Consider the following 18,899-nt stretch of genomic DNA (forward strand, 5'->3'; position numbering starts at 1 on the left):
TCTCGTATTTCTTGTCTGATGTTTTATCGATTTTTAAAAGAAAAGATGCCTTTTTGTCCCTATTACCTGGTCAAATATTTGCATGTCAAGACATTTGGACATGTCATAGTAGGAAAAGCACATGTATAAATAATAAAATTAATAATGGCTGAATTCTGTTGGGATTCTTGTTTACATATTTGATGAAGGTCACCTAGACTGAAAGGTCATGTTAAATAAATATGAAATAAATCAGCAGCAAGTGGGACAGTTTGTGGGTTTTTTGAGGCTTCATGTTTTGACTCGTGCTTAGTCACTGTCAATTTAGCAATAGTGACTGGCATTTTCACAACAATAGGACTGCAAGCAAACCAAACAACATTGTGAAATTCTTGTTTATGTTAAGGCAACCATGCAAAGAAAGCATTTTTTATGATTTCTTTAACATAGATCCCCTTAGAATAAACCACAGGATCATGTTTTATGTAAAATATTACAGTAAAGGACTACTGAAGCCAACTGAACTGTGTCCAAACGCCGGTTTGACAAAGATGTTTTGTGTTTTAATTTAGCTTTTATTGCATTAGTCTAATGCAAGTTAGACAGTTTCACAAAAATAACGACTGACTTATTTTAGGCCTAAAAAGTTAGCCACCCTACCCGCAGGCTGTACTAAGAGCCATGTTTCCATGGTAACAATCAGTGACACCTGCTGACTGGTGGCACCAAATGGCCCCAAAGAGGAAAACATGGCTCATAATTTGTGGTTTGCTAACAATTTTGTGGAGTTTTAAGTCTTAATTTGCCCAGAATTCACGGCAAATTAGTCCCACTTAATATAGTCAAGAACTAAACAGCTTTGTGCGACAGATGAATGTAGACGTCTACCTGAAGTCTGACTATTGGTTATAACTTAGCCATAGTCGAAGTCTAGCTTTGTGAAACTGACCCCAAAAGTCACAATACCTGATAATGGTAAATGCTACAAAGTAGCGTAACATAGTAGCACAGGCAGACACATAAAGTCAGAAAAGTGACTCACTCACTCTACACAGCACTGCCTATCTAAAGTTTGCATTAGCTAACATTAGCCACCATAAGCTTTTGGTCATACCAGACCAAGTCAGGCTGTAGCAGCAAAACTCCAGAGTGTGGTGAATGGAGTAAGAATGCATTTTATTTCTTATGTATTCACCTTTTCATTTGTAAGAGGAGGAAAGTGTTGTTTCATCTTTAAAAAATGGCTTTGTCTTGCACTAACACTTGTAAATTGTCCTGCGGTTAAATGAATCCAGCGTAAATGTTGGTTAAATTGGTAAACTGGTAAAAATGTAAAGGTCAGAAAAAATATGAGAAGGCACTGCTGAGAGTAGTTTTTGAATCACAGATCAATTCATTTGTTTAAAAATGCATCCATCCTCCTCTTGCGCTATGTATCTGGGGAGAAAAGTGACATCTAGGGTCAACAGAGATCAACCAGATTCTTTTAATCCAACACATAATTATTGGACATAAAGAGATCTTAGGGATAAATTAACTGTATAGGAGTTATAGGATATTAGGGCTACAGTAGCCTCCTGTTTCCCATGTTATTGTCAAAGAATATCACGTCTGTGTCAAAACTGACAAAAGAGATTCAAGTGGGTACAAAGAGGTTTTTTGTATGTGAAAAAGAGGGTCTGTCTCACACTCTCCATAGACAAAGAGATGTAAAAGGGGAAGAGACACTTTAGGATTTGGAAACCTTTCCTGTTACAGTGACTCAACAGCCTCCTATGGTGAAAAATTGTAAAGCAGAGACCTGAGGCATGGAAAGTAACAGAGACTGAGTGATTCAGTGAAAGTGAATGGCTCTGACTCCCCTGCCCATCACTGAAGGGGGAGAGGTTGAAAAAAAAAGAGCAGTGAAAGGACGGAAAGAGGGGGAAATGACTGGTGACTGTGTGGGAAGAGAGAGAGAGGAGGGGCTTAAAAAGTATGAACTTGTGTATGATTAAGCTGCAGGAAGCATTAAGAAGGGGAAAGACTGCCAACAGGACGCGGTATACTCACTCTTTTAGCCTTTTACTGAGAACGAGCTGCCTTTTGGCTTCTCAGAGGGTGACTTTTTCCACCGGGTCACACTTTTTCTAGCGCGCTCCTTCATTCCTGAGAGTTGTCTTGTTAATAAAATCCGGAGCATTCACTTAGAACCCGTGTTGTTTTTCCTCTTTCCACCGTGCGTAATTTCTATCCAGCATCGAAAAAAGGCGACATCACAACAACACGAGGACGAGGAATCAAGACAGAAATAAAAATGAAAGCCGTCTTGGATATCTGCTTGATTTTCCTCACGTTGCACACTCCCGGCGTGCTGTCCTTGTCCACACGTAAGTTGCACACAGATGTCCATGCGCAAAGTCACGGTCTTGCTGGGGAAGGGTTTTGGTTTTGGGCATAGGCTGCCTTTTTGGTTCACTAAGATTAGTTTAAACCATCTGTCACGCAAAATCTTACTGTAATCAGCTCTGTGTGACATTGCCCTGCTCTGGTATGCATAATTTTAAAAATAATACAGTCGCGAAAATGGATTTTCACAATAGTACAACACATTTTAGAAGGTTATTAGTCAATGCAAACAGATAAACTACAAGCCTTGATAAGGATATAGGAATATTATAGTGATATCATATGGGATAAAATTACTCTTTTAGAAGGATATTAGTCAGTGCAAACATTGCTTAAAAACTGCAAGCCCTTATAATAATATAGGAATATTATAGTGACATTAAAGAGGATAAAAAACACTAAAAGGTTACTTTAACTCCACTAAAGCGTAGCAAACAGGGTGCAGGGTTTCCATAAGAGGAATAAATCAACATAAGATTATGTAAATCCCATGTAGGAACACAGAAAATTCACTGTGATCTTTCACTGGATGATACTGTATTTGAAATATGTTTCCAATACAAAATAACTCAACAGACTCTTTTCTAAGTTGCTTTACATAGTAAGGGCTCACCTGCTTGGATCCACTCTGGTTGATTTCTGGACACATTAAATAAGGACAAATACCACTTTGTCCGCTTGACACCTCCTGTTATCGATGTGCTCAAGCTGAAGTAGTATAGTGGTTGTATCCCTGCAGACAGAACTCATCTCCCATGAGGCTGAATTTCAACAAGTCTGGCCATAATTCGTTTAACACATGGAGGGCAAGGGGACTTTACGAACCGCAACAAAACAGTGACATCATTTGCTCGGGTTTTGGAGAATGTTAACCGGCAGCTTAATGCACAGTAACGTAAATAAATCAAAGTTATGTCCGCTCCCCCCGTTAAGTGGCTGGATTAATTTTTATGGTGAGCTCACTCCTCAGAGAGGATCTCCTGTTATCCATCCAGTTTGAAAGGCGCTAATAAAAGAAAGTATACTTTCAGGGGCTTATAGAAGACACTGGGCCTTGATCATAAGCGGCCCTGCTGTTTATTATAGGGCGTAATAGGTCATTACTGTTTTATTCACTGTAATGATGGAGGGTGCTTCCCCTTGACTCAGTGTGATGTGGTTTACAGATGCCACTGAAATAAAACTGTTTAAATGTGGAATTTTCTTACTAACATATAATTAGTTTTTAGTGCAGCTCATAATCCCATAAAGATTGAGTTTATATGTCCTGTTAGCATATAAAGAGGTATTTATGTTGGCTATGATCATTTAATACCAAATATTCAACTCTAAAACACACGAAATCCTGAAAAACCAACTGAAATGAACTTCTCATATCCTACATGTCCTGTTTCTCCTGCCTGTGCTTGCCAAAATTTGACTTGACATTAGACAACATAATCTCTCCTCTCGCCAGAGAGGAGCATCTGTTAAATACCTAAAATGTAAATCTATATAAAAAAACAAAAAACATCCGCCGCTGTCTCCTTGATCTCTTTTCAGATGGTGTTGCACGGCTCATTGTCACTAAATGTTGCGTGACTTCTTCCTCTTGGCTCGTCCACACTGGCCCTTCAAAATGTTCCACATGTACTTCCTATGTACAGCAGACAGAGAAAAAGTACAGGCTTTCTTTGAACTGTTGCATGGATGAGTGAGGAGTAAGTAGTTCTTTAGAAACAGGAGGGGCTGTCATGTACCTTTTGAAGACTGACAGCATAAAGAAAAGTCTTTTCAGTCCACCAAAGACTTAGAATCAGCTATAAATGTCATTGGAGAGCAAAATGAAACATTTTTCTTTGCCTTCAATTCAACTTGCCCAATAACTCCATCCTCCACTATCGCAGGGTTAAACTCATACCCTGCCCTGATCAGTGTGCTTCAAGCTGCCTCAGCCTCTCCAAACAAATAACATTTTACAAGCCATTTCCTCCAGTGAGCGTGTCAAGCAGAGACAATAAACAGCAGTAATTGTGTCTTTCACTGTAGTGTTTGAACTGTTGAAGACGGGGTGTTAGGGGGCTTCACACCCCGCTCCAGGGCAATGTCCTCAGCGCCCGGAACACATAAACACTGATTGTTATTCAGCTGGATCGGCATATTATTGGCTAATCACGGCTGCCTTTCGTCTGCTGTATCCGGTGGCAAAGACAACCACCCTCTGTGCATGTGTTCGTTTGTATTCATGTGTGTGCATAAATGTGTGAGAGTGTTGTGTCAAAGCTCCAGTCGGGGTTATGATATTAATATTGGTGTGGAGTTACAGTTGAATTAACTTCTTCAAAGGCGGCTCCTCCATGAAAGACAACACAATGTCCGTCAGCAGTAAGGTGGCTGGCAGCTGAATAGATGTGGCCCCGGGCACGGATTTGTAGTGGTCTGACGAAGTGTTGACGCTCTCTCTCTCACTCACTGCTCATGAGTGATTGTCATTTCTAGATAGAAATCGCCTTACTTACATGTTTTCCCAAGGGCAGTCTACTTAGGTGGGCAACATAAACACATAAACTCTCTCTCTAAATCCCTTCTCTTCTCTTCTGTGTTGCTGTATTTATTCCTGTTCTAATTTCTTGTCTTTGTTCACCTGTAGTGAGAGGAAAAAGTCTTCCACTAGTCACTTAGCTAAGCTTTATTTAGTCATGAATATTTAGACCAAGATGTCTTTTGCAGGAGAGACCTGAGAACAAATTACATATATAACATCAAAACAAGACAATTCAGTCACACAATGCAGTCGTCACACACAGACACAGGAATTAAAACATTCACAAATACTATTTAAAATATCTGTAAAACTTCCAAAGTCCTTAAGAGAAATGAAAACTACAATTTGTTTAACAGTCAGCTGCAAAATATGATAACAAATGATAAATAGCAGTAGCATTTATTTATTTAGTAACTTTCCTATAGAGTTTACCAACTGTTTTACAGGATTAAAAACCCAAGACCATAGAAAAATAAGCACACGGCAGTACACAATTACTGTAAGCCAAGTGAAAGAAAGAAACTTAGGCAAGAGCTGATGAAAAACGGTGGAAATATAAAGAAAATTATCAAACAATTAAAACAGTCAAAATAAAATCACAAAAATAACAAACTGAAAAAAGTTTTTACATGTTTTATAGTGCTTTCTTAACATTATCAGCAACCATTTTCTTAGGCATGTCCCAAGCTTTTAGATGGATTTTCATCTGTTCACCTCATCACAGTGAACAGTTCCTCACCTTTATTTATTTATTGACTGTTTTTGCCTGTTATTGCGTTTAAAGTCAGCTGCCAGTCACCTTTTAACAGTAACGCAACAAACCACAAAATTCACATTGTGAATGCAATCGTTTGGATGTTAAATCTTGAAAAAGAGGTAACTGACAGCTAATCCAACCTCCTTGGGTTGGTTTATCCAGCGATTTAGTGTGACACTTAAGCCATAAAGTTGAGGGACTTGCAAAAGATAGATATAAAAAAGAATGGTCAAAATCAAAGCAGCAGAGGCCAAGATATCCTGACTTTTAGTCCCTAGTTTGGATCAAGCTCCTAAACATTGGACCAATCCCCATCTGAAGATATTGTCATGTCATCAACTGTCTTCCTCTAATATCCATCTCCTCCTGCCCTCCTCCAGATGTAGCAGTAATCTACCCCCAGGACCCCGTCCTTCGCATGGGGTCCAACCTGACTGCCAGCTGCTGGGTCCACTCCGACCTCGGTGTCCACGCCAGCTCTCTGTTCTGGACTCTCAATGGTCAACAGCTGCCCAGCTCCCTGTATAGAGTGCTGAGCCCGACCAACCTCAGTGTGACGCTGGCTGGACTCAATGCCTCCAGACAAACGTCCGGTGACAACCTGGTCTGTCACAACCACAAGGGACACATCTTGGCTGGCTCCTGCCTCTATGTCGGGAGTGAGTTTGTCAGTGGTTATATGATTTTTCAGTTTGATTTCATATATGTAATATTTTTTATTTTGTTGTTTTATTAGGATATTTATTTAGAAGCTACCACTTCTCCGGGGGGGACGTGTCTGCATTTGTCTCTCTGCTTCACTGTAAATGTTACGGAAGACAGTAAATATAGGGTAGAACAGGAGTGAGAGGAGTTGCACAACAAAGAGGCGAGAGGAATGAAAAGCAAATGGGAATAAAGGGAAACAACAAGGAAATAGTGGCCAGTGAGAGGCATCCATGTGTCACTGTGTGATGCTTTGATCACCTGTGTGGTCCATTACTTCACTATCACTCAGGATATGGGTCATAGGACATTTTACACAGACACATGTTTGTACTTCTATACTTATGAGGACCAGTATTTACATATTGCACAGCATATTCTGTATATATTTTTTTATTTTTACAGTGAACTTTATTGGGTGATGTTGTTAATGAGGTGCCTTATAATAACCTTAAAATAACCTTATTTTCTCCAGGGGCAGTCCTTACCTTCAAGAAATAGTTCAACATTTTGGGAAATACGCTTATTTGCTTTTTTGCTAAGTGTTAGATGAGAAGACCGATCCCACTCTCATATTTGTAGGATAAATATGAAGATGGACAGAGTGACAGAGTCAGGCTAGTTGTTTCCCCCTGTTTCAAGTCTTTGTGCTAAGCTAAGCTAACCCTGGCTGCTGGCCTCAGCTATATATTTACTGCACTGAGTGAAACTATTTCTCAAAATGACAAACTATAAACTTAATAGAACACTAAAACCAAGTCTGTCTGTTTAATATAACTTTGGTTTTACAGTGTGTTTGCAGTTTTGGCCATAATTTCTATCACTTATGATAACATTGTATTCAACAAAGTAATTGCTGAGGTCTGGGAGCACAGCAACATCACTACAGCATAGTCTGACACGGCAGGAAACACAAGCAGTCAGATAATCAGACAGATTTTAAACAAGCCAGATTATCTAAATCACTTTACATGGAGGTAAACTTTAACTTTTCAGGAGTCACAAAAACTTAACCATGAAGAAACACGTGCTTTCATTTTCTCAGACACACACACAAGGAGATGCAGTCGGGATCCTAATCTCTGTGCGACACTGGTGTTGAGTACCCTGTGTTCTGAGAGACGAGGAATGTTGGCAGGGATCCCGAGTCTGACCAAATCAGACAGCACACACACACAAATTAAGAAAAAAACACCAATTTCTGAGGAACATCACTAGTGGGTGAATTACACTCAGGAGGAAGGGGCTGAAGTAATGGCTGGAGGAAACTTTGTACTCTCAATGACCTTTCCTCCACCTTCCTTCTCTACCTTCTCTTTGTTCTACTCTCCTTTCTCTTCACCAATGTCTCTCTATTTTCTATTCCCCTTTCTCCCCATCTTTCCATCTGTCCCTCTTTCTGTCCCAGTGCCTCCAGAGAAGCCGGTCAATCTGACCTGCTGGTCTAGGAACACCAAAGACCTGACTTGCAGCTGGGTGCCAGGAGGGAAAGGAGAGACTAACATTAGCACACAATACAGGCTCAAGTACAAACTCAGGTATATACGCACACTACAGCTACATGCAGTTCACTACGGTATTGGAAAATCCACTTTTTCTTGAAATTAAAGCTCAGCCTTTTGAACACGATTGATGCTCTTTGCATCAAAAAATCACACCCCTTTTTCTCAGAGTCATAACTCAATCAAGCACACAGACATCACAAACATACAGCTGGAATTAGGACAACTTACTTTTTCTATAAGTGACTATAATTTTCATCAAAAATAAACATCCATAGAAATGATTATAATATGTGGGGTACGCCGGGTTCAGACTATTAGTTGATCGTTTTATCCTGTGTGGTGTATCATAGTGGATGACAACCAACACGGCATCTGAGATGCTTCACAACGTCCTGACAAAAAGAGTAGCATCTCAGAATGTGTATGACAAATTCTACAACATGTTCCATGAAGTTGACCAATAGGAGCACAGCGAGCTCTTCTGAACACAATTGTCAACATGGTGAAGCGAAAGAGGAATGATGTTGTTGGTGCTGCGATGGGGAACTATGAAACAGAGGAAAGGCCACAGTCAGTATCATACAAACCGCTTCGGACGCCATTGTTTGTTCACAGTCTTGTTCCCAAAAGTCGGTCCCTAACACCTCCTTCCCAATGACATCACACTGCTCGTAAAACTATGATTGGTTGGGGACCAATGTGTAGTCTGTCATGTATCTCCAAAAAAAATCACGTGTGGCAGACTGACCACTTGAAATTCTCTGTAATTTTATAATAGGTCCCTGATTTCAGACAGAGGTAGACAAAAGCAAGCTAGCCGGCGACCAACGATTTTGTTGGATGAAATGACAACTGTTGTTGGCAAATTTTATCAGCTGGAGCTAGATAGCTAATAAAGCTAGAATGTCAGCTTCATGGGTTGGTTGAAAACACTGTGTCCAGCTGATTTAATTGGAAGTAATGCTCAGTTACTACTGTAAGTAGTAAGCTAGTTAGCCGGGCATGGTAACAGTTGCGACAGAGCAGATAACCAAACTATTTGTAAGAGAACATCGCTTCAACATGTTGAGTAATCCAAAGTTTGACAAGTCTTAGCCATGCTAAGATATGTTTGGATAATTTGGTGAGGAGAAGTTTAGAGAACAGTCATTTGATAGCATTTCTGAGTAGCCTAACTTATTCTGAAAATTACAACATGTAGAGACTATGCCATAAGCCTGTACATGAAGGGAGTGAAAACCAAGCAAAACCAGCCTTGGGTTTAAATGGGTTAAACATCCAACTTGGTGAGTCTATTTTGAATGTTCCCAGTCAAAAATCAACATATTTCATGATATTTTTTATGATACTGACATGCCTCCAAAAAGCCCAAGAAACAAGCTAAAGTGGAGCTGGAAACAGGACAAAATACCTTATCTCTTTGGCAGACCTTATTTTAAGAAAAATAACATCAATGGTTGCCAGAGGATGAAAACCTTCGTTTTTAGAAATGTCAAATTTCATGAGAATTAGGTAAACAGGTTTTCATCTGGGAATGATACATTTTCAAAAATGAGTTTCAGATGGGTTGTAAGCTCTCTTCACATTTTTTGATACTTAAATCAGCTATTTAAAAATGACTTGACATGCAGTGCCCACAGGCGTGCCAGTTGCATGGAGATCTCTTACTGCAGTCAGATTTGTATAAATAAGGACTTAATAAAACCAATAGTGCCAGATAAATTCTTAAGTAGTAAATCATTATACAATAAATTCTATATAACATGCATTATTCAAGGATAGTGATGCTGTCCAGAGTTATTTGAGTATTTTCTGTTTTCCTCCCAGATGGTATGGTAAGGAGAAGGAGTGTGAGGATTACACTCATTCGCAGCCTTACTCCTGCAGCATCACTCGGGACCTGCACCTCTTCACGCCCTACGAGATCTGGGTGGAGGCATCCAACCAGCTGGGGCAGGCTACCTCTGATGTCATCACCCTCGACATCCTAGACGTGGGTGAGTGTTTAGAAGAAGTGAAATTTCTCGAGTTCCTGTTTTTTAGAGCTTAGATCCTAGTGTCAATGAACCCTCAGGCTATAATCTAGGACAGTGGATACTAGCCTTTAAGGCTTGGGACCCTTGATAAAACAAAGCAATGTCTGCCTACGACCCCTCATCACAGGATACATAATGTATGTCTGTGACTTGTGAGCAGTTCAATCAGTGAGGGATTTTGTGATTTTCCCCTCTCAGATTCTTTAGTCTTTATTCAAATCCCCATTAGTGCCATCAAAGGGGTAGTAGTCTTGGGTTCCACATTTTAACATAATAAAAATGAACATTTCAAAATCACACAGTATCAGTGCAACCACGAAGCAAACAATAACTGAAGGACAACAATAAATATACATGGATAAAGAAATGTATGAAAGCACCCCAAAGCTAAAAAATGGCTTAACTAATCCAGGCTAACATGATGTTAGCCGGCTAAAATTAGCTTAGCTTAGCATGGAACCCAAACCCAAACCCATAGAACTTTATTTTAAATCTTGTTGATTCCTACATACAGGACATTGGCTGGAGTTCTGTGGCTTCTGGCTTTTAGAGAAAGTTGTTCACAAGTACTCATCCAGCTTCACGCTGATAGGAACTGAGCAGTGTTCCCTTTTAAAGCTTTGTTATGTGGTCCGTTGCCTAGCTTAGTGCGGTTTAAGCAAACGGAGCATGCAACAAGACCAAATTCTTCTCTTTTCTCATTATCCCCTAAAAAACACACACACTCATACACACATGCATGCACACACCTGGAGAGGCGTAGGTGTGTGACAAATGGAAACGCCCTCTCTCTTTAAATGAGCTCATTTTCTCTTTACTCATGCTCACTGGACACACACACAAACAGAAACACACACACACACACAGAAGACACTCGCTAACCCCCTTTTATGTAGTGTTGGAATGTTAGAGACTGATCCTCGAACCTAATCCTCTCTCCGAGCCGGCTGCAGACCCCCAAGGCCCAATGAGTTTGGGCTTTAAGGCTTTAAGACTTGGACCTGAAATAATACAACATGATTAGCTTGGAGCTCTTCACCTGGTTCACTCCTAACATGCTCCGAATGGTGTCGGGGAAATGCACCGAGAGAAAACCATATAGAGTTTCAGAGGTGAACACGTCACTGACGAGGAAACAAGCATCCATCAAACTGTAATCCCTTTCCGTGTTCCCTAATGTATGCGTGCACACACACACACACACACACACACACCTGTTTACACACCTCGAGGGCAGGGCAGGGCCTGGTAACAGTATAGAAACAGAGACAGGCAGAGTGTAGGCGGTTTCTGGACTTGTGTGCGCGTTTTGTTTCACTCAGGTTGCCCTGGCCATTCTTTTCATTCAAGCAGTTTCCACAACAGTAGCAGGTCATAAAACACAGCAACCACACCTGCGCCAAGCTGCTGTGAGTCACTCACGTCTACGGTCATGTCTAATCACTTATGAAGGCGAGGCGGAAACACCTACAGTTTTCTCTGCATTCCTCTGTCACGGGGAAGCCTCTGAACCGAGAGACTAGAGGCAACTTGTATTAGTGTCTGACTCTGAGATGAGGATGCATTTAGGGAAGACATAACATATGTTAACAATGATTCATCTTTAATTTGTCATGTCTCATTGACTTTTATTGCCCAATGTATATAATGTATAGGAACAACACATTTGCTCTTATCAGAGGACAAATTCATTTATTATTTATTACAAGTACAATTTAAAAATGTTGTCTTCTAACTATTATTATACAGAAGTCAAGAGTTGAAATAATTTTAATTATTCATTTATTAATTGTTAATTATCTCGTTATCTCAGGATATCTTGGGGTTTCATGTGACATTATTATGAAACCTTTCCAAATGAATGGTACTCAAACAGAAAAATGCAATGTATGCTGTGAGACCTCATACTTTATGTTAAATAATGTATTTTGATCTTTACTACAAAGATCACTCTCCTTTATGGTCTCATCTTTGAATGATGTTAAATTCTAGCATCTTAAGCAACTGTAAACAAAAATATGGATTACATTTTTATTTTGCTTTTATTTGAAAAAGTGAATATATTTTCCAGACCTGAGTCTTGCTGGCAGTCCTGCTCTCAGGCTAGGTCCAAACATCCACCAATCAGAGGGTAAGGCAGTAGCCTCTTTGTAGCCTGAGAGGTGAAACACAGGGCAAAGAAGGTCCATAAAACACTCGCTGTAAAGCTTAACTGCTGTGATTGCAGGAATAACTGAAAACATATCAGCATTTTTATCAACTCCTCTCTTCTCGCAGCTGAAATATGGACAGTAAGAAGACTGTTTAGAGAGATTTTAGTGAGTAAATCAAACTGAAAGTGGAAAAGTAGGGGGGACAAAACATGATTCAGAAAAGTGGAAATTATGCCCACAAGAAAACAACTCTGTCATCCTGAGATAATGAAAAAACAAACTCATAACTCACCTTGTTCTCGAGATATGTGGATAAACCATGGTTGTTCTCAGCTACTTTGAATTTTTTTTTTCACTAGTTAAGCCTAAATAAATTAAATAAGTTTAAACCACCGCAAACAGCCCCATATTAACACGGAAAAGAAAAGAAAATGTGCATCAATTACTACTATTGTAGTTTATCTTCACTCTGTCCATCTAATTGCAGATGTCCTATACTTGTCACTGGTTTGGGCAATTAGTGTCTGTGTCTTCACTGTACTAAGAGGTTTGATCAAAGCTTTAAAACTTTAGTTTTGTTAGTTTTACTCTCAACTCTTGTGTTAAAAATAATAAATATTTTTCTAAGACAGATGACTGTGTGTGCCACTATTGGGTTTACACTTTTTGAATCACCCTGACCCATTAGTACAAACTGACACTTCTAAAGTAACGCATTTTAGTTCAGAGAGAGTCTCCAGTTCCTCCGGCGACCAGAAACAAATCCTCTAAAACTCACGTGTCAACTCCCACTTTTTCCCTCCGCTGAATCTTTCCTATCTTCCTCTTGTTTGTTTATTGGTAAGGGATGAAATTATGAAAAGGAACAGAAGTTGATATTGAAATGATCTCAAAAGCCCAAAACAAAAAGTTAAAATAATGGTCTGTCACCACATGTTTGTCGAAAAGATAATCATTGTCAGATGACACAAGTCAACTAGAAACTAGAAGGCACTCAGAGACCATGAACCTCCACCAGCGCTGAACAATCCTTCAATGTGCTGTTATACATAAAGACATCACTCCTACTGCTCTAACTTTGAATTGAATGGATTTCTTAACCCTGCAAACATAACCCTGAAATGTAAAGAGAAGCCCCATAGCTATGAATTTCTGGCTAAAAATGATCATCTGGGCCATCTGTCCACCAGAAATTTATCATTAAATTCTTATATGATAGAAATATATTTTTAATGAATGCACTAAATTAAAAAATACCCCAGTTTGTACCTCTCATGAAATCATGTTTACATTTAATATTTTGCACTGATTATGATATTATACTCACAAATACAAGCCACTTTGTTTCTCAAAAAATAAACAGAAATCTAGCAGGTTGTTTGGCAACACATGCACTCACTCTTTTTAAAAACATTTCTGAAATCCTTGAAGCTGCTCTAATCAATATTTTTACATTAACAATGGATCAAATGACTATATGTAATGTGAACGGAGTCGCTCGTAGTGACAAAGCAACAGAGAATTATCACCCAACTCAGCTCTACAGAGCGTTACAGCAGCCCGCAACGTCATTTCCAGCAGCAGGCAGCTGTTTTTAGTGAAAAAGCGACTAGCTGATGAACATCATGGAGCATTTAGCAGCTAAAGAACCAGATATTTCCTCAGGAGTTGATAGAGACAAAAAACAGAGCTAAAAGAGAGTGAATATTGGACTTAAATTCATCAGGTGGACAGAAACATGACTCCAAATGAATGATATTGTTGCTCTGTGTGTAAATAAGTAATTGCATTTTCTTCGCCATAACTTCAAATGATGATAATGTGTCAATGTTGTGTTGCCCCCAAGTGGCCAAGTAATGCTGCTTTAAAGATCCCTCTTTCCTGTCTGTATGCAAAAATATACCATTTTGGTGTAAAGACTGTTAACCTGTTTCACAAGGTTCAACTGTTTCCCCGTGACATTCAGTATGTGCTGTATGCTTGTCTCTTAGCTACGATGCATCACCAAAACTCAAAAATTTCTCAAATCAGGTTGATTTGTCTATACATTTAATATTTTCAAATATTTCATATTCCTTACATAATTAACCATTCATATTTTCTTGCATGTAACAAGTGGCTTGTGATGCAGGCAGTAGCTTATAGTGAATTGAATGTAATAATCAGTGTAAAAGCCTCAAATTAGCTGCACAAACTGGGAAAAGAACACAGCCAGAACACAAATCAAGCATGTCACTTAGACGTGCAACAATTAGTCGATTAATCGATTATTCAATCAACAGAGTAGGTTTAGTAAATCGGCAAATATTTTGATAATCTAATAATAATACTTTTTGTCATTTTTTAAGCAAAGACTTTTGATGACATCATCTTGGGTTGTGGGAATTATTTTCAGACATTCTATAGACTAAACAAATCGATTTATCTGGAAAATAATCATCAGATTAATCGATAATGGAAATAATCATTAGTTTCAGCCCTAATGTTACTGATCAGTGCTTATTGTCCTCATACTGTACAGCAGAGGTGATTTTTGGGATGTCAGACTTTATTACCCATTTGGATGCATTCTGGGCCTGACTTGTTAGAAGTGGTTGTGATAGGATCAGGGCTACAACTAACAATTATTTTATTGATTAATCAATAATCCTTTGGTCTACAAAATGTTGGAAATAGTAAAAAATACCCATCACATTTTCCTAGAGCCCAAGGTGATGTTTAAATGGCTTGTTTTGTCAGACCAACAGTCAAAAACCCAAAGAAACTAGTAAATGTTCATATTTGAGAAGTTGGAACCAGTTGATTTTTGGCATATTTCCATCGTTTCAGCTCTTGATGAGCTCTTCTTACTTAATAACCTTCTCCATCCCTTCTTCCTTCAGTGACCACGGACCCTCCGTCAGGTGTGGCTGTCAGCCGTGTCGGGCAGTTAGAGGACCAGCTGAGTGTTCGCTGGGAGGCCCCGCCTGCTCTCAAAGACTTCCTGTTTCAGGCCAAATACCAGATCCGCTACAGACTGGAGGACAGTCAAGACTGGAAGGTAAAGGACAAGGACACACAGTTATAAGGGCATAAATCTGTTCTCTTTGTCTCTTCCACACAAACAGATATATCAGTGCAGCACTGTCCCAGCTGTTTCTCATCCTAATGCAATCTAGTATGGTTGAGGGCTCCTCTGCCGGATGAGTTAATAGTTGGGCCATTCTTTCAAAAAACTTTCATCAGTCATAAATCTAGAAGTCAGGTCTTGATCAGGAGAAAAAACACAGGCCAGAGTCACTGTGTATACCTCTGTTAAAACTATTAATGAATGAAAAATACAGTGTAAAACCTTCACCCATGCAGATGGTGCTTCCCAGAATTCATGTGAGTCCTCTGGGTACGAGTGAAGATTCTCCAGTAATTAAGGAGGAATTACACAGATGTAATATAAGCAAGTCTTTGCTCGCAAAGTGGAAAAAGAAAAGAAGGGGAGTGGAGAGAGGCGGCGGAGGAGGGATGAGACTGTTTCGAAGGAGGAGAGAGGAGACTTAAATCCAAGTGGTTTTAAGGGTTTGGTGGTGAAAACAAAACGCTGTTTCCCTCTGAACCGGCCCTAATCATGAGGTCATGCTGAGGAATGGAGGGATACATCTCAGCTGTTAATGTCTTCAATGTGGCTGTAAAGACGCTCAGTGATTTGGCTTTCCCACGTCACATCATTAGCCCTCTGATGCCTGTAATTTCCATGTTCTGTTTGCTGTTGTAGTCGTCCTTAACAAGTGTTTACAGACTGAATGCCAGAGAGAAAGTGGGGACTATTAGACAACATTATTAGCTGCAGTATGTGGGCGTTTCTTTCTCTCTATCTATTTGTCTTTATTTTTGCCATCTGTCTGTATGAGTACCCGTGTGCGCTCCTGCTTGTGCTTCTCAGCACATACAGCTCTGTAATAAGTAATGGAGAGCAGATTTTACCCAGCAGGCACGATTACATGAAAATATTTTCATAAACATGCTGATCAGGAGCCACTAAACAATGTGGTGTGCATGCATGTTTAGGTCTGTACATGGTTTGTAGTTGTGTTTTCTACATCTTGATTCTGCCCTGTGTTTTAGTTTATGCCCATTGGTATTTAATACTGCAGTCAGACCTCCAGCGCTCAACTCTTCTGTGTTTGTCTTTTTTTTTCATGTAGGTGATGGATGACGTTGGGAATCAGACATCTTGTAGATTGGCTGGACTGAGACCTGGAACGGTGTATTTTGTCCAGGTATGGTATGGTGTGATTGTGCGTGTGTGTGTAGATGTGTATGTAGGTGTACTTCAGGTTTGGTCTGTGTTCACAATGTTGTATTTTCTCCAGGTTCGCTGTAACCCTGTGGGCATCTACGGCTCTCGTAAAGCTGGGATCTGGAGCGAGTGGAGCCATCCCACTGCTGCATCCACACCCCACAGTGGTGAGTGCACACAAAATGTAAGCATTTTTTGCTCTTGATCTCAGTTTCTGAGAGCCTTTTGGTCCATTTTAAGAGGCAATTTGTACCACTAAGATTTATTTTATATCATGGTGTACCACACGGCCCACAGCTCTCTCCCACTGCTGGAATCTGGCAGCCTCATAGAAGAAAAAGCCTACTTTATCCTTCTTCCAGCCTGTTTTGTATTGTATTGTTTTATTTATGGCAGATGAATCAGTTAAATCAACTCAAATCAAATCAAATCAAATAAAATAAAAAATCATAGCCAAACCAAATCTAATTATTGCCAAACCAAACATTACAAAATCAAGCCAGACTTTGATTATGTAATGTTTTGGTTGCAACACAAAGGGCTTTACAAAGACCTGAAATTGCTGCGTAAAATGTTATCAAACTGATATGAAAAGGATTATGAAAACAAAACATGGGTTGTAAAAAACTTAAAGGTTTCCCAGAACCTCCCATGAAAGCCAGGAATTTTGGCAAAAGTACAGACTGATCAGCCTGAACATTTCATGGCTCTTAGTGTATCTAACGCTGGCAGACACATACAGTACACTACACATCTTAAGCAATTTGTCACTTCTTCTTTGCTGTAACGAAGTGCATTTAAACCTGCAATAACTGATTATTTGGCCACTTGGGGCAGGAGAAACAAGTTGTGAAAACAACACTGACATACATTTTAAGCTGATATGGTGAACTTAGCAAATAGCTTCTTCTCAGATGAAGATTTTACATGAAAAAAAGGTTGGTCTTATAAAATACAATGCATTGTTTAAGATTAAACCAGTATTTTTCAACAGTTTTAGCGTGTGACCCCTTACAAACAAGTAGAATGCTTCATACACGTTGATGCATCAGTATTAACATCTAATAATGTCATATATAATAATATATCAGTCACAGGGGCCATTTTACTGCAGAAAGAGTACTTTTACTTTTGAATGCAGGACTTTTTATTACTTGTTTACTTTACTCACATAAAGGATTTGAGTACTTCTTTCACCACTGCTGCTCTGTGACATTTCATTACAGAACGCCAAAGCCAGTCTAACGCCAGTCTCATTCTCTCCCTCTTTCTCTCCCTCCTTCTCTTCCCTTCATGCAGAGCGGTTGATGTCGGGCTCCTGTGACTCAAAGTCCAGTGGGGACTCCAACTCCACCCTACGCAGGGAGCTGAAGCAGTTCTTCGGCTGGGTGCGGAAACACGCCTACGGCTGCAGCAGTATGTCCATGAAGCTGTATGACCAGTGGAGAGTGCTGATGCAGAAATCCCACAAAGCTCGCAACCAGGTAGGTAAGCATCACTAATGCAGGGACGCACATATGTATTCAAATCTAATCACAGACATGCATGCAGACATGTGCTGCACAAACGGATACACACTCAAAGTAAAAACAGTCTGTTTCATAAAAGCTGATTTGTAACAGATTTTGTCTTTTAATTTAGGTTCTCCAAGGGGATAAATCCTAGCACAGGCTGCCTTTATAAGCAGAAAACAAGTCAAGAACTGAGTGAGTGTGTATTTTGTCTATGTGTGTGTATGAGAAAGAGAGATAGATGTATTCTTATATGGGAATTATAAGACATTTTGCTCTGGACATTTTGTGTGAATACCAGCCTTGGCCACGAGAGGACATCCACCGAGAAACTGTGGGATTTTCTTCTTTTATGCATCTTTTCCAGTCGACATGAGCACTTTTTTTTTGTCTGAAAAGGTGCAACTGGGAGGGACTGAGAAGGTGGACTTGGACCTGGTATCATTATTAGGAAGAGACCACGCGCACTACTCTGCTTTCTCAAAGGACATGGTAGCATGAATAACTCGGATGTCAGTAAAGACGTTGGACATGTACCTGCCAAATGTGCATAAAGGTGATCAAAACAGATTCAGACAAACTAGAAGTGTTGCCCGAGCATCTAAAAATATTCTGTGACCCTTTTTTTGAGTTTCTCCTGTGGATCCAAAGCACCATCTAGTGGCTGTTCAGCATCCATGGATACTCCAAATCAATGCTTTCACTGTGTTCCTAATGTAAAAAGAAAAGGTAACAAGTTATCATACAGTATTTCTAATTCATCCTTTGTTACATAAGTGGATAATGTGCCAAACTGGTTCACCCAGCATTCATGTGTTTCTGAGTGACAGTATATGACTGATGACATGATGGTGTTTGTGTATGGAGACGTTTCACTGCCTTTATTTTTGTACTGAATTGTACCAGCATATTTAAAACTGTATAAAGTTATGTTTTATTTCTTAAGTTATGTTTAGTTAGTAAAGAAATATCAATGACTGAAGTTGTTATCGATCTCTAATGTTGTTCTATAAAAATGTTGTCAGAAACACAGGGTTTGGAAATGAGTTGTGTGCACACTACAGTAGC

At 39.6% G+C, this 18,899-nt stretch overlaps 1 protein-coding gene across 6 annotated transcripts; it reads left to right on the plus strand.

Moving 5' to 3' along the window:
- The first annotated feature begins 1,942 nt into the window (after positions 1-1,942).
- crlf1a (cytokine receptor-like factor 1a) lies at positions 1,943-18,861 on the plus strand. 6 transcript variants are annotated; one of them, XM_044167315.1, is made up of 10 exons: positions 1,943-2,348; positions 6,029-6,307; positions 7,762-7,891; positions 9,686-9,855; positions 14,930-15,087; positions 16,226-16,300; positions 16,394-16,487; positions 17,620-17,808; positions 17,962-18,026; positions 18,231-18,861. In XM_044167315.1, exons 1-9 carry the CDS (start codon positions 2,276-2,278, stop codon positions 17,976-17,978), a joined length of 1,185 nt encoding a protein of 394 aa, XP_044023250.1. In that variant the 5' UTR covers positions 1,943-2,275; the 3' UTR covers positions 17,979-18,026; positions 18,231-18,861. The 6 variants fall into 6 exon arrangements, with proteins under 6 accessions (XP_044023250.1, XP_044023247.1, XP_044023249.1 ...); XM_044167312.1 differs by having other exon boundaries at positions 17,620-17,804; XM_044167314.1 differs by having other exon boundaries at positions 17,962-18,861.
- Positions 18,862-18,899: the final 38 nt, after the last annotated feature.

The sequence above is a fragment of the Siniperca chuatsi genome, linkage group LG15 (genome assembly GCF_020085105.1).
Source record: "Siniperca chuatsi isolate FFG_IHB_CAS linkage group LG15, ASM2008510v1, whole genome shotgun sequence".
Taxonomy (NCBI): domain Eukaryota; kingdom Metazoa; phylum Chordata; class Actinopteri; order Centrarchiformes; family Sinipercidae; genus Siniperca; species Siniperca chuatsi.